The sequence below is a fragment of the Triturus cristatus genome, chromosome 6, assembly GCF_964204655.1.
Source record: "Triturus cristatus chromosome 6, aTriCri1.1, whole genome shotgun sequence".
In the NCBI taxonomy this organism is placed as follows: domain Eukaryota; kingdom Metazoa; phylum Chordata; class Amphibia; order Caudata; family Salamandridae; genus Triturus; species Triturus cristatus.
The window spans coordinates 81,729,017-81,744,046 of NC_140589.1; the positions used below are offsets into that span (position 1 = coordinate 81,729,017).

General features: G+C 44.9%; 1 protein-coding gene across 2 annotated transcripts in view; it reads right to left on the reverse strand.

Annotated features, from left to right (window-relative positions):
• LOC146813794 (cap-specific mRNA (nucleoside-2'-O-)-methyltransferase 1-like) overlaps positions 1-15,030 on the reverse strand; it is a 664,820-nt gene that overhangs the window by 617,308 nt on the left and 32,482 nt on the right. For both annotated transcript variants that reach the window (XM_085610257.1, XM_085610256.1), the window contains exon 2: positions 6,699-6,836. In XM_085610257.1, coding sequence (XP_085466383.1) covers positions 6,699-6,831 — 133 coding nt within the window. In that variant the 5' untranslated portion in view covers positions 6,832-6,836. The remainder of the gene's footprint in view (positions 1-6,698; positions 6,837-15,030) is intronic.

The following is a 15,030-nucleotide window of genomic DNA, read 5'->3' on the forward strand; positions in this document are numbered from 1 at the left end:
ATCTTTGGGCCACTCTGGCGAAGTTCAGTTTCGGTGCGGGATTTATTAGTTGGGTGAGACTTCTATATAGGGATCCGCTAGCTCAGGTTGTTGTCAATGGTAGGGTGTCCCAGCCCGTCGCTCTCGGGAGGGGTACTAGGCAGGGGTGTCCGTTATCCCCCCCTGCTCTTTGCTCTTGCTCTCGAACCGCTTGCAGCCTGGCTCCGATGGGAACCATCGATAAAGGGCATTCAGTGGGCCCCTGACTTTGAAGACCGGGTTTCGTTGTACGCCGACGATATTCTTTTGTACCTCACCTCCCCGCGTGAATCCCTTAACGTCCTATTTGACGTTCTCACTTCTTTCGGTAAAAACTCCTGTTTGATCATTAATTGGTCTAAATCGTGTGTGTATGTTATCTCCGGTGGCCTTCCCCCCTTACCGAATAGGTTTCCCATTCAAATTTCGCAATCCGGTTTTAAGTACTTGGGGGTCTACGTATTGTTGGACCCGGCGGTCCGCCACAAGCGTAATCTCCTTCCCCCTCTCCGGCGATTGAAGTTGGACGTGGCTCGGTGGCGTAGATTGCAGTCGTCGCCACTCGGTCGAGCGGCACTTTTTAAAATGATGTCCCTGCCCCAATTTCTCTACGCACTCCAGAACTCCTTTGATATTATTCCGGCGGCCTACTTTCGGGAGGTGGAGGGTTTACAGAGGAGACTTGTTTGGGACGATCGCGCACGCATCGCTCTGGCAAAACTGACTCTCCCCTGGTATGACGGGGGCATCGCGCTCCTGGACATCAGGAGGTATTATTGGGCCTCCCAGTTGTCCGCCATCAACCATGCTACGTATGCACCCGGTCCGAATCCGGCTTTTGAGATGGATAAATATCAGTTGCCTTGTGGCAACTTCAACAGAGTACTCTACTCTCGGACGGCGGGGAGGAACCTAACGGGACCCACTAAGATTGCAGTACATGTGTGGAAGGATGCCAATGTGGCTGTGGGATGGAATGATCGCCTGACACGAGCGACCCCCTTGTTTGCATCGGACAGATTGAGATGCCTCTGGACAACGAAAGGTTTTGATAACTGGGATATGATTGGCATTAGCAGAGTGGGTGACCTCTGGGTGAAAGGTGCGGTCAAATCCTTTGCGGTGCTTCAGAGTGAGTATGAGTTGAGTGAGAGGGAGTTCTTCAGATATGCACAGGTCTGCCACGCTTTGCTGTCGGTCTTCGAGGCCGGTACCACAGTCCCTGCATCTTCACCACTCGAGGACCGTATACTTAATGGTCATCTGCCCGATAGTACGATTTCCTTGATTTATAAGAAATTAATCAACAATCGGGCGGACCTCCTTGTGCGTCTTAGGGAGGCCTGGACCGGAGACGAGTTGGATGACGAAGACTGGCAGTCCGCACTGTCCTCCCCGAAAGAGGTTGCCATTCCTGCCCGTCTCCGTCTCGTCCAGCTCAAAATTCTTTACCGTGTTTATGTGACGGGTCCTCGTTTGGTTGTGATGGGTTTTTCTTCGGATGGGTTGTGTAAGCGCGGCTGTGGAATGAGCGCCACCTTCCTTCATATCCTTTGGGAGTGCCGCGAGGTTGCGGCATATTGGCACCGTGTGCATGCTGTAATGGAGTGTGTCACTGGGGTTGCTCTGTTGACTGAGGCTCGTCGATGTTTGTTGAATGTATGGGAGCCGAATGACTACAACGTCGCCCAGGCCCGGTGGGCGGCACTTGGGAACATGATTGCAAAGAGGGATATTGCGCAGCTTTGGGGTTCCCGACGGCCTCCCACCGTGTCAGTGTGGAAGGAGAACATGGACTGGTGCATGTTCAGAGAGAAGACGGTGTATCTGGTCCGGGGCAAGCCTGGGGCGTGGGGTAGAATTTGGGGTCAATGGAACACCTACCGAGGTAACATCTGTACGCCCCCTCTTGTAGATACTCCGGACATTTCTCTGTCCCCCTGATCCTGAGGTTCCTGGAATACTGTACCCTTTCGGCTGATTGTTCTGACTTCCCCGCTGCCTCCCCCCCCCCTCCCCTCCCCCCCCCCCTGGCCATCTCTATTGTCCTCCTGATTCTCTACCTGGTATGGTGGGATCCCCCCATCGGCGCTCGACACCGTTTAGACTGTTTCTCGCCTTGAGTTTTGTTTCATTGTTTCTTTGTTTGTTCTTTTCTTTTAAAATTTAAAATATCTGTATCCTGCCTAGCTTCTGAGTTGCCTAGAATATCTCCTGTGACCCTGCTGAGCCTCTGGGGATCAGTCGCTGCTTCGTGACGTCCAGCAATTGACATGCATATACTAGCGGCCGGCCCTGGTGGTTGTAGGCCCATATTTGTAATGATGCTATCTTGCACAATAAAGTTTTTCAAAAACAAAAAAAACAAAATGAGAATGGGAGCGCTCCTCTCTCATTGCCCAACTGGAGGCTTGCGCTCTTCGCCAGGAACAACGATTAGCGTTGAATCCCCAAGAGGATGTCTCCCGTCAATTAGGTTTAATTTGTGAAGACTGTACTGTACTGTACTCGTTTGAGGATCTCTAAAAATCTTTGGTTGGCCACAATGGCCAGGATCTATGGTTGAGGTAACAAGAATATGAAGCTGCTCTATTGGCTGACCTCCCACCAACAAGCCAATAGGATTGTCCCTGAGATCATAGATGATACTGGTTGTTCACAACAATCTCTTCCTGAGATAGCACATGCTTTCGCTCAATCCCATAGGAAGTTATACTCCATACCAGTATAGAGGGACCATGCTGTACCCTATTCCTTTTAGATAGATATCACTGAAATTCAGGGGCGTTATAGTACAAAACCCTAGAAATTCCCCCGTTATAGTTAGTTCAGCTAACTATAACTAGCGCCCCCGCAATGCACTGCTGATGACGTTACATATTACATCACTCATGACATGGTCAGTGACATCACTGATGACATCACTGATGACGTCATCCAGTGAGTGAGTGTTTCTGTAAATTTTAAATATGTTTAATATATATATAGGGAAAACCTATGGAAGAATGAGTGGGTGTATAAGTTTGTGAATGGATGATTTAGTAGGTGCTTGACTGACTCTATAAGTGAGTCATTAAACGTATCTTACGCAGAGTGAGGAAAGGAGGGGGCGTGGCCTCCTCCGCGATCCCGTTAAAAAAAAAATATTTCTTTTAAAAAAGGGGGGCTGTGTAGCCCCCCTTCTTTTTCTTATTTTTTTACAAATTGGGGGCAGGCCCTGGGGGATGGGGTCCCCAGGGCCTGCCCCCAATTTGTATTTTTTTTATTAAAAAAAAAAGAAAAATCGGGAAGGGGGCCGCGTGACCCCCCCCCCCCCGAGGCCATAATTTGCCCCGGGGACGCCATCCCCCGGGGCATGGCCCTTTTCTAAAAAAATATGTTTTTTTATGGAGGGGGGCTGCGTAGGCCCCCTCCTGTGGCCACCTATGCCCCGGGGACCCCATCCCCCGGGCCGTTTTTTTCTGTCTGGGGAGGGGGGCCACTACTGGCCCTGGGGACCCCATCCCCCGGGGTATGGCCTCCGTTGAGGGCCGTGGGCGGGTCCCCAATCCCCCCACGGCCCTGCCGGCTCCCCGCATCCTGCGGGAGCCGGCATTGCTTTTCCACATGGGGAGCAGCTAACATGTTGGTCCCCATGTGGAAAAGCAATCGTCTTTGGTATTTGGAAGAGAGAGCAGGTTTCCTGATCTCTCTTCCAAATACCAAAGCAGTTTGCTATGGCAGGATGGGAGCCACCAGGATCCCACCCTGCCATAGCAAACAGCAGTGTCCCGGGGGTGGGCACCCCGGAACACTGCAGGAGCCGGCCCTCCCACTGAATTTAAAGCCCCGGGGGTTGGGGGTCCGTAACAGGATGCGCGGACCCTCCGCACATCCCGCGATTTAAAAAATATATATATATTTATTTGGCCTTGGGGGTCCTTGTGGGACCCCTGAGCAGGCCTAGGGGGTCAGGGTGTTTCTACCCTGCCCCCTTCTTGTGTTTTACACCTTTGTTTTGTGCTTTCTTGTGCCTCGGTTCTACCGAGGAACAAGATGGCTGCCAACACTTCCTGATTCAGAGTGTTGGCAGCCAATTAGCATTCAGCGCGCGATCGGGAGGGTGCGCGCTTGGTTCGGGGAGGGTGCGCTTACGGTGCGGGTAAGGATCGCGGATCCTCCCCGGCCATAGATATTTATGTACTTTTAACTCAGGAACTACTGAATGGATTTACACCTTTTAAGCAAAAGGCACGAGTCTGAACTGAGGACTACCTCTTTGCCAAATTTGGTGTAATTCCGTTCAGCAGTTCGGGCTGTAGCTGCGACAACAGATCCTATGGGAAATTGCATGAGGAAAACGCGTTTTGGGACCCCCCTTTTTTCTCGGCCCCCCGCTTGACGAATCACCACAGAACTTTCAGGGTAGGAGCGGAGCAGAGCTGGCCAAAAGTTTGGAAAAATTTGAGAAGATTCGTCAATCGGCGCAACGTTATTCCAAATAGAAAGTTGCGGATTTCCTATGGAAAATTGGTCCCAACTAGAACTATCTACTGGCGACCGCCAGTAGAATATAAATATATATAACTTCAACTCCTCTTCTCGCACTCGTTTTCACCGCTGCAGATAGGAGCTCGGACCACAATTTGGTGCTTAAAATCTTATTTTATTGCCTGCTCCAAAGCACAGCCATTATCACAGGACGCTGATAACAGTCAATCAATCAATCCACTTTATTCGATTAATTAAAATCCTAAAAGTACTGTGGGAGTCTGATGTTTGCAGACTAGGGGTTGGGGGCGGTAAATCAGCACAATGTGTACCCTGGGGGATGTACTTGCACCATAATCTCTGGATAACTGTGCTGGTTGTTCGTTTAATAAAATCAATAAAAGATGTTGTTAAAAAAAATAATCATAAAAGTACAAGACAAAAACTACAATCATAAACAAATACAGCAATAGGATATCAATATTATAATCAATCAGAAAAATATATCATTTAAATAGTTATTTCATAACAATAAGAACAAAGAATCCTAGAAATGCAGAGTAACTAAGATATTTCGACAAACCATATACTAACATATTTAAAAAATACTTTTCTAGGAAATCAGTATACCAATAAAATTATCCAATTTTATAAAAAGTACACAAGGTAAAAAATTTGCAATTGTTATATCTAATGTGAATATTGTCTATTATGTTTTAATAATTTTCCCCTAATCCTGACGGCAGCAACTAAGAAGGAAGCAATGTTAAAGATATCCCACGTGTCAGTTAACATTTGCAAATAAAGTAATGCAGGTTTAGCCTGCTGGAAACCCTTCCTAGACAGTAAGGGGACCAAATACTTTTTCCGAATATCAGTGTAATATTTGCAAAATAATAGGAAGTGTAAGGTGTCTTGGATGGAATAGTTATCACAAGAGCATAAACCTGCTTCCTCAGGATTAGACCACCCACATAGTCCCCCAGTGTCAAATGGATCAGATTGAAACGGAATCTAGTCAAAAGCCAACGATGGAACGGCTTGGTAACAATTGACAGGTACGGTTCCATTAGCAATGTGGTTTTTACCAAAAAATGGGCCCTAACTAAAGGTTTCTGCAACTCTTTTTCTTCCCGTTCCGCCGCCAACATTTTTATAAAGATATTTTTCACCCATTTCAAATCATCCTTCTTAATTCTCTCTGGGAAGTCATATAGTTCCTGCCGCCCTAGTTTAAATAGCATAGATTTAACATAGACTAACCAGTTGATGTTACAAGCTTTATCCAGTTTAACGCAGTCCCGCAATATCGGTTGATTCAGGGTTAATTCTGGATTAAGCCATACCTTGAGCCAGCAAAGTAACGGGGCCGTACTCAGAGTATCGGATAGAAAACCCAGGCCCAGTTCCTGATGTATGGAAAAATTAGGGGTAGATTGCGGGACTGAAAGGAGATTACGCAGGAATCTATTCTCAGCTATCTGATAACAGTCAATGCTGGGCTTTTAACCATTTTTTCACCAAATGTGTTTTTTTCTTTTTAAAGTGACAGGTGCTTAAGAAATCTAGTTATATCGCATTTGAAATGGCACTGGACAAAGAAAAATAACTTATGAGCTGGACACATTTTTATAACCACAATATTAATTACAATTAATATTAAATATTGTTAATAATAAATAACTATTATAGTAAAATCTTCTGTAGCAATAAATGTATAAATATATAAAACCACCATCAATTTCAATACAATAAATAATTTATGTGACAATTCTAGCATTGGATTATGATTTCATTTCTGACAAAGTGTCACCTTTATACAAAACAATGAATATTTTCTTAATGTTTCCCAAATAGGATACAATATGTACAAATTTGGCTATGTCAGTGAAACATACTGTTGGGTTAGTGTCATCTATTAATACTTGTAATTTCTATGTCCAGATCTTGATTATCCAATTTTATTGTTTTGCGATATTAATAAATAAAATTATATGTATATATTCTGAAGTGTATATTCTTTTTGTGTGTGTGCAGTTACTGCTTGCCCTGGCAGCCTCTGGGACAGGTAAACTCGGAATGAATGTGCTGTGGAGGTCAAGTGCTGAAAGATATCTAGACACATTCTGGAAGTCATTGAAAATCATGGCACTGTCCAAGTGATGAAAAAGAATGGATAGATCCAGGTGCCACCCCCAGGCCTCGCTCACCTTGAGTCGCATGATTACTGCACTGGGTGTCATCATCGGATGTGGAGCTTAGGTTTAACCCGAGGTCTTCAAACTTTTTCTTCTTATTGGTCACCGGGCTAATTACTTCGGGAGGCTCCGTTCGTTTCTTCATTGTTACTGTAATAAAAAGCCACAGATCACATTTTAATATTTGTGCAAATCACCCCAAAAATGAAAGCTCTGGTAGAAGTGCAGAACTGAGAAAAAGGGAGATAAGAGGCATTCATAGATAGCACAATGGAGTCAATGCTAGAATTATATTATTTAACTAAAATCAAGAAAATCGTAATGTTACCGTTAACATATTTTTTTTAACAAGTGGCGTAAAACTGCTTTAAAAAGGGGAGTGTTAGGAATGTCCGTTACCTACATTTGTCAACGTAAGGCAGTGGTTCCCAAACTGTGCGCTGTAGCTCCCTGGGGAGCCGTCAAACCTAGCCAGGAGAGCCGCGCACCAAGCACTTTAATGCATTTAATGTTGAAAGGTCTGTTGGCTTCAGTTATATCAATTAGACTTAAACGCATAATGTCGATGATTTGTAAATGACATGCCTAAAGCTGTAAACGTAGTGCTTAATTGATGGCATGTTGAGGGGATTACCTTTCACTGGATCCCACGTTCCAACACTCCAAAAGTACGCGGAAGATGCCCAATTAATTTTGTTAGACTTGTTAATAATTTTTTTATAAATGCATTTTACACCAATGCAGGTTTATCAGGAAAGTACAGTTGTCCTGTCTAGTAAACACATTAAGTATTATTAAGTATTGACATTTGTACTTGAACCATAGGTACTTCCAGTACACATTTCTTTCAGTACACGCACATTTCCAGACAGGCTTGCTCTCTCCTTGAGCACAGGAAAGTAAAATACCATATGCCAACATTCGGAAGCAAGAATGAGGGACGTATAAAAACATATTTTTTTTAAATCTGAGGAATTTATTTGGCTTGCATTGATTTGGAGGCAATTTTAGGGAGGAGACAGCAAAAATAAAGCTGTATGTGGCTTAAAAGATCGCGAGTCACCCTGCTGAGATTGTTGTATTGGCACGTATGACATGGGTAGAAATGGAAGTTCATGCAAATATTCTTCAAGCGCAGAAACACTTTGGCAATGTGGCCTACATACATAGGGGTGCTATCTAGCACGGTAAGTGGGATAAAAGAGTATGAGAGGGCACTCTAAAAAAAGGCACGTGCAAAGAAGTGTAACTAGGAATATTTTATTAGTGGCACCCCTTAGTCATACGAAACACCCTGCGTATATGATTAAATACCGTCATCAGCTTCAACTATTTTCAAGTAGAAAAATGCAAATACTCCCGAGACCAGGCTTTCATCCCCCCACACCCTCCCAAAAAAAGTAACAGTGGGGAGCCACAGGCAATGGCCAATGGGTCAAAGGAGGCGCGGGTTTAAAAGGTTTGGGAACCACTGACGTAAGGGAAACTTGTAGAAAGAAAGGGGATGCTTTGGGATTGAGGACAGGCAGCGACTGGAAATCGCCTTTGGTTTGTCCCGCTTAGGTCAATAATTTCCTATGTCTTCCAGGTCCCTCATGTTAGATTCTTTAAAAAAGAAAACCTGTATCAGGGTGTTTTTTTGTGTGTCTTTTTAGCTTGATCCCACCACCTTCTACTTTCATTATGACTACATTGCTAAATGGTTACTGGAGAGGTGAGTGCTTTGGAATTGCTTGTTTTTAAGTTCTCTGTACTAAGGCGAAACAGCTTGATTCAGGTTTTCATTATTTTTACCACCGTGGGCATAGGGCAAGATACAAAATAGTGCAACAGATAACTTATAAATGAGTACTGGGCAAAGGTCTTTTCATGACAGTGTCATCTCTCTATGGTATAGTCATTCAACCCCCAATTTGTAAATGCATGCTTGCTTGCAGTACCTAGCTGCCTATAGGGCGTGGAGACTCAAGTCTAGTAAGAAACTTGTAAATGAGCCTTCAGTGAAGCGAACTACTTGGCCTGTGATATTTCAGATCACTCTCTGATGCGAATTAAAATGGGGACCTGACAATGAGATAAGTCAAACACCTGGAAACTAGACACGTTGGCACTAAAAGACAGGAGCATTGAAGAGACACTAAGAGTTGACACCCAAATATATTTCAAGGAGAATGAGGACTCAGTGACCTAACTGGTTATTTGCTGGGAGGCATGCAAAACCGTTACCAGAGACTGCCCAAAACATAATAACCACAAAAAAGAAATGCTGAGAGGAAAGGACTCAACAGCTGGAGCATAACCTCCTACAACAGACATGGGTGGACACAAGGAGCCCAACAACCTGTATGTTTATGGGGAGCGACCAGAAAACGATATCTTAATCATGTTACAAGCAGCCCGCTAACACTACATGGGGGTGCAGAAGAAACTGTAGGATACAGGGGAAAAGGCATGCCATCTCCATTTGTGGTTTGGAAAAAGAGAAGAAGAGGCGCCGAGTGGCTGAAGTACTGATAGGAACACTGGATTTGGCCCTTAGGGACATTTCCTGAGCATTCGCAAGGTATTTCCAAAGTCTCCATGCTGCCTAGAAGGACCACATGGAGCAGGACATTGAGGCATTTCTGGAGGAGGTGCCGGTCCTTGTCTTGGCAGCTGCTGATAGAGATGCCCTGGCTGCAGACATGAGGATGGACGAGTTAGGGGAGGCAGTGGCAGACATGCAGTCGAGCAAGACACCAGGCACCAATGGCCTCCCGGTGGAATTGTATAAACGACTGGCCTCACTTCTCAATCCACACCTGCTGAACTTGTCTTACGCAGCCAGGGGCGAGCAAATCTTGTCGCAGGACCTTATACGCATACTCAATGTGGTTATTCCCCCAAGAATATAAACTAATTAATTTATGTTCCTCCTACAGACCTATCCAACTGTTAAACACAGAGTGCAAGATTTTAGCCGATTCTGGTGAAACGGCTGGTCTGGGTGGTATCCATCGTGGTCCACACTAACCAAAAGGGTTTCATGGTGAGATGGGCTACACAATTAAATCATAAATGGCTACAGTTATGGCTGGACAGATTTAACGCTCATCGAGAGCCTAGAGCAATCATGTCACTAGATGCTGAGAAAGTATTTAACACTATAGAATGGTGATACTTGTTTGGGACCCTGAGGTGGTTCAGATTCTGTCCCAGGTTTTTTGTACATGGGTTGCTCTTCTGTATAAGGAGACTACCACGGAGGTGAGGGTAAACGAAGTAGTGTCAGAAACAGGCAACTTCACCGGCTTTGAACGTTGGGACCAGATAGGGATCTAAACACTAGGGGATGTGCTGGATGGAGGGGAGGTTAGGCCATTTGAGGAGCTACACAGGAATATGCTTTAGCTCCTACTCAGAAGTTCATATATTTGCAACTGAGACATGCCCCGTAGAGGGAGGGGGTCTTGGAGATGGATCTCCCAGAGATTAGTTCACTGGAAAGATGGGTCCCGTGGAGCGCAAACGCCCACAAGGCGGTATTTCAGTTGTATCACACCAAAATTAATAACACAACATACAACCTCGTGAAACTCCGGAAAAATAGGAGGCCGAAGTGGGGACACCGGAAGACATCGACTTGGAGACGGCCATGCTGCACACCAGTAAAGTTGCCATCAAAGCCAAATTGAGACTAATCCAATTCAATATCCTCCATAGGGCATACTACAACAAGTCTCCCCTATACAAAATGGGGAGAGCAGAGACCCCGTCCTGCCATAGGTGCGGCACAGTTAAAGACACACTCCTTCATAATCTCTAGAACAGTCGCGGGTGGGTGAGTACAGGGGGGAAATCATCAGCGAACTGGAACTGAATTTCACCTACACATCAGGTTAAGATTTTGCGTATGCAAGAGGTCAGACATTGTACTTTACAGCTTAAAACCCCCATTTTTTTTATTTTTTTCAAAGTGAGGAAATAATTAAAAACCAAGAAAAAAATAAACAGGACATCGGCTGAATAGTCACTGTATAGTGAGACTAAACCGTGCATACTCTGAGCATCCTCTGTATAAGCCAACAGAATAAAAGCCAAAAGGAGTTTTGAACTCCAGTCTTTACCCCCGGAAAACATAAAAAATTAAAGGTAGAGCCCAGAGAGTGATGTTAAACAGCACAAAAATGTTTTGCTTGTTCTAGCTTCCACACTACCTGCGTCCCATCACCTATCTGTGTACCTTCCACCGACGAGATTCGTAAGGGGAGCTGTTTTGTGCAATGATCAACTAAATTGTAACTTTTCTTATCTCTTACACCACACAGCGACGTGGAAAAAGAAGATATGTGCTGTTAGAATGAGGAAATGCTGAATACTGTAGCTCAGTGGTTAATCTTGACTCGTGTGGATCCTTCACCAAAATCACCACCGGAAGCCAGGGACCCCTACCTAAGCAATATCTATCATTCTAACCTCAAAAAATTAAACTAAAATACAGAAACAAATATACACCAAACAAATGCATAAATTATAAAATATTTTATTTAATTCATAAACAAAAAATATGCAAAAATCGAAATGTACTTTTATTTCTAAAAAGCAAATAGAGAATCTAGCATCTCACTGTCTTTATGCTCTCCTCTGGTCAGCTCATTCTAGTGTTGCTTAAATTGAGGCAAGCAATCATCTATTCTAGATTTCATTTGCTGTACATTCGCTCCTCCCACAAATCAATATAAGGATAACAACTTAATTTTTAGCTTCTAGTTTCAAATTTCTTGACATTTACAGAGCATTGTAATACTGATAATTTTTTATTTAGCTTTTTTATAAATGTCCTTTACCTGCTGATTTTATCTAATTTTGCACACTGTCACGGATCCCCCCTCCTCCCCACGTAGGTGTTGAAGACTCCCAGGGGTCAGCAGATCTCAAGATAAGAATCGCTGTAGTGAGTTGTAAACACTGTGCTGGTGTGGGGTCATTTGGCATGGTAAAATTTCAGTATAATGCAGTCTGTAATGAGGAAGATGCAGGTATACGACTAAGCTTCAAAGTGGTTTCTTATATTGGGTAATGGAGGGTATTGCGACGCTATACTGTAGTGAAGCCAGACTTCGGATACATTTGATGAGAAGTTTCACTTTTCAGGAACACAACTAGTGGTGCTTACCGCCAATATTACTGAAAACACATTGTAATGTCTTGCTCTACAATTATGTAAGTTCTGGAGAACTTGACAGCTGCTGACTCTAGCAAGCAATCACACGGGACACACAAACCAAAGCACCGAAACCGCCCTCATCGCCGCCACTGACGACATCAGGACCCTGCTGGACAACAGTGAAGCCGTGGCCCTCATCCTCCTGGACCTCTCGGCTGCCTTCGACACCGTCTGCCACCACACCCTACGCACACGCCTCCACGACGCAGGAATCTGTGACAAAACCCTGGACTGGATCACCTCCTTCCTCAACGGCAGAACGCAGAGAGTCCGCCTCCCCCCTTTCTGATCCGAAACCACAAGGATCATCCCTCAGCCCGACCCTTTTTAACGTCTACATGGCACCGCTCGCCAACATCGTCTGATCGCACAACCTCAACATCATCTCATACGCCGATGACACCCAGCTGATCCTCTCCCTCACCAAGGAACCCACCACTGCCAAAACCAACCTCCACGAAGGAATGAAGGCCGTGGCAGAATGGATGAAGAGCAGTCGCCTGAAACTGAACTTTGACAAGACGGAGGTCCTCATCCTTGGCTCCACCCACTCCGCCTTGGACGACTCCCGGTGGCCGGCCACCCTGGGAGCTGTACTGACACCCACCAACCACACACGCAACGTGGGGTTCACCCTGGACTCAACGCTATCAATGACCCAGCAAGTCAACGCCGTCTCCTCCTCCTGCTTCAACACACTCCGCATGCTTCGCAAGATCTACAGATGGATCCCCACCGGAACCAGAAGGACGGTCACCCAGGCCCTCGTCAGCAGCAGGATGGACTACGGCAACGCCCTCTATGCAGGAACCATGGCCAAACTCCAGAGAAGACTTAAACACATACAGAACGCCTCCGCTCGCCTCATCCTCGACATCCGCCGCCACAGCCACATCACGGCCCACCTGAGACACCTGCACTGGCTCCCCGTCAACAAGAAGATCCCCTTCAAGCACCTCACCCACGCTCACAAAGCACTCCACAACACCGGACCAACATACCTCAACAAACGACTCACCTTCTACACTCCGAACCGCCAGCTTCGCTCTGCTGACCTCACCCTCGCCACCGTTCCACGCATCCACCAAACGACCACCGGTGGCAGATCATTCTCCCACCTAGCCGCCAAGACATAGAACACCCTCCCCATCCACTTGCGACACACCCAGGACCTACTGACTTTCATGAGATTTCTCAAGACCTGGTTGTTTGAGCAGTAGCAGCACTCCCCCCACCCCACAACGCCTTGAGACCCTCACGGGTGAGTAGCGTACTTTACAAATGACTGATTGATTGACACTATGCATGAGCTTCAAGTCACAGAATCGGTTGAGAGCAAACAAAGTGCTCACAAAACAGGTGGACCACTGCTATGAGAAGGGAGCAAGCAGCTCAATGGAGACATAATAGAATGGGATTGGTAAGTAGGGGCACAGATGCACCTAGAGGAAGCAAGTAACCAAAGAGTGACGCATGCTTTTGGGAAGGGAGTTTACCTGAAGAATATCTTATGTTAGCAAGTGAGAGGTGATGTGTGAAGTGCGTCAGCAAGAGACAGGACGGAGTCAAGTAACTCCACATTGCATCAAAGGTCTGGGGACCCTCGAAGGCACTAGGAGTAGTCATCTTAGAAGATAGCCACATCTGTACACAACAAAGTAGACACAGTCAAAGGGATTCTAATAGCGTACTAATTCACTGTCGAGAAGAGCAGATTTAAAATGAGATGTAAATATATACAAGACAACAATGTGTCAACGAATAAAAGTTTATCCTGGATTAGTGCTATGGCTTTAGTGATGGGGGATTAAAACGGTCATAAAAATTCACACTATGATTGTTTTTGTTAATCACGCCATGCGACTGACCAGTTGTTTGCATAGACTGATTTAGCAGCCATCAAAAACTATTTAAATATAATAGACAAATACAGGGCAAGCAGAATATGTTTGCTAAGTCAATGATCTCAAGTGATCCGGTCTACATGTGCTCTAATATGTCCCAGCAACGGTCGTACCAGTTAAACTCAGAACGTTTATCAACACTTGGTGTCCACATAGGGAGGTTAAGTTCTCACTTAATTTTCCTCCTTTATTTAAAGATTCAAAAAGTGAATCCCAATAGATTTCTTGCAGTCCTCTCCAGTTTGTTCTTTGTGGGATATTCCAGTAGTGATTTCTGCCCAGGTTCTGCTACAAGTATATGAAGCCACTAGGATGCCCAGTGGAAGGTTGCAGGCCATCAACTCATGTTGCCAATGAAACCTGATTATACCTAAAAGGGATCTTTGAAGCATAAACGTATTGCCTGAAGTCTTGGCTTTGTGTGACAGAGGCTTGGACAAAGAATTTAAACCTCACAAAACAGAGTACTTTCTTATTTCTCCAGGAAGACCTAACCATGCTGCATCGAAACTAATAGCTAGAGCTGCAAAGGTATATTTGAATCTGGAATATAATAAAATCCCAGGTGCATGGCAGATTGCACTAAACTTTCCTGGTAGCTTCACATTGCTAAAATAGTACGGGTAACACAGTTGTCAACAAACATACTGAGCCAGATTAGCCCATTTATTCCACTTGATTGCTTCCTCTGCAGTGTCCAAATACAGGTACTCATATCGGTATTGCAATAATACAGGTAGGTATTTTCGAAATCTTTACCTTCAAGGTGTGTGTTTTTATGTTGCATCTCGATTTATTGAGGGTGCCAAAAAATGTAATCAGATTACATCCCTAAGAGACTGCATTTGTTAATCAGATATAAATTTACCTTAAAAAAATGAAGACGGCCCAAAAGAGGTACAAAACAAAATTACTAAAATTAAAGACATACAGGGAATAATCCAGGAATCTCCCCAAGGGGTTCGGAAAGCTTTTCAGGCTTATTATGAGGATTTATATTCTGATGAACAAACAGATAAGGCAGACAGCTATTTAGCAGGGATTTTGTCCTCTTCATTAACAGCAGCACAGAAAGATATTTTGTCGGAGCCGATTACATGGGAAGAAGTTGAGGTGGCTCTTCTTTCGCTTCCGCGCGGCAAAGCGATGGGTCCCGACAAACTTCCACTTGAGTTTTATACTATGTTCAGGGTGGAGCTGAGAGTAGAGTTAATGAATATCTTTCTCCATGCTT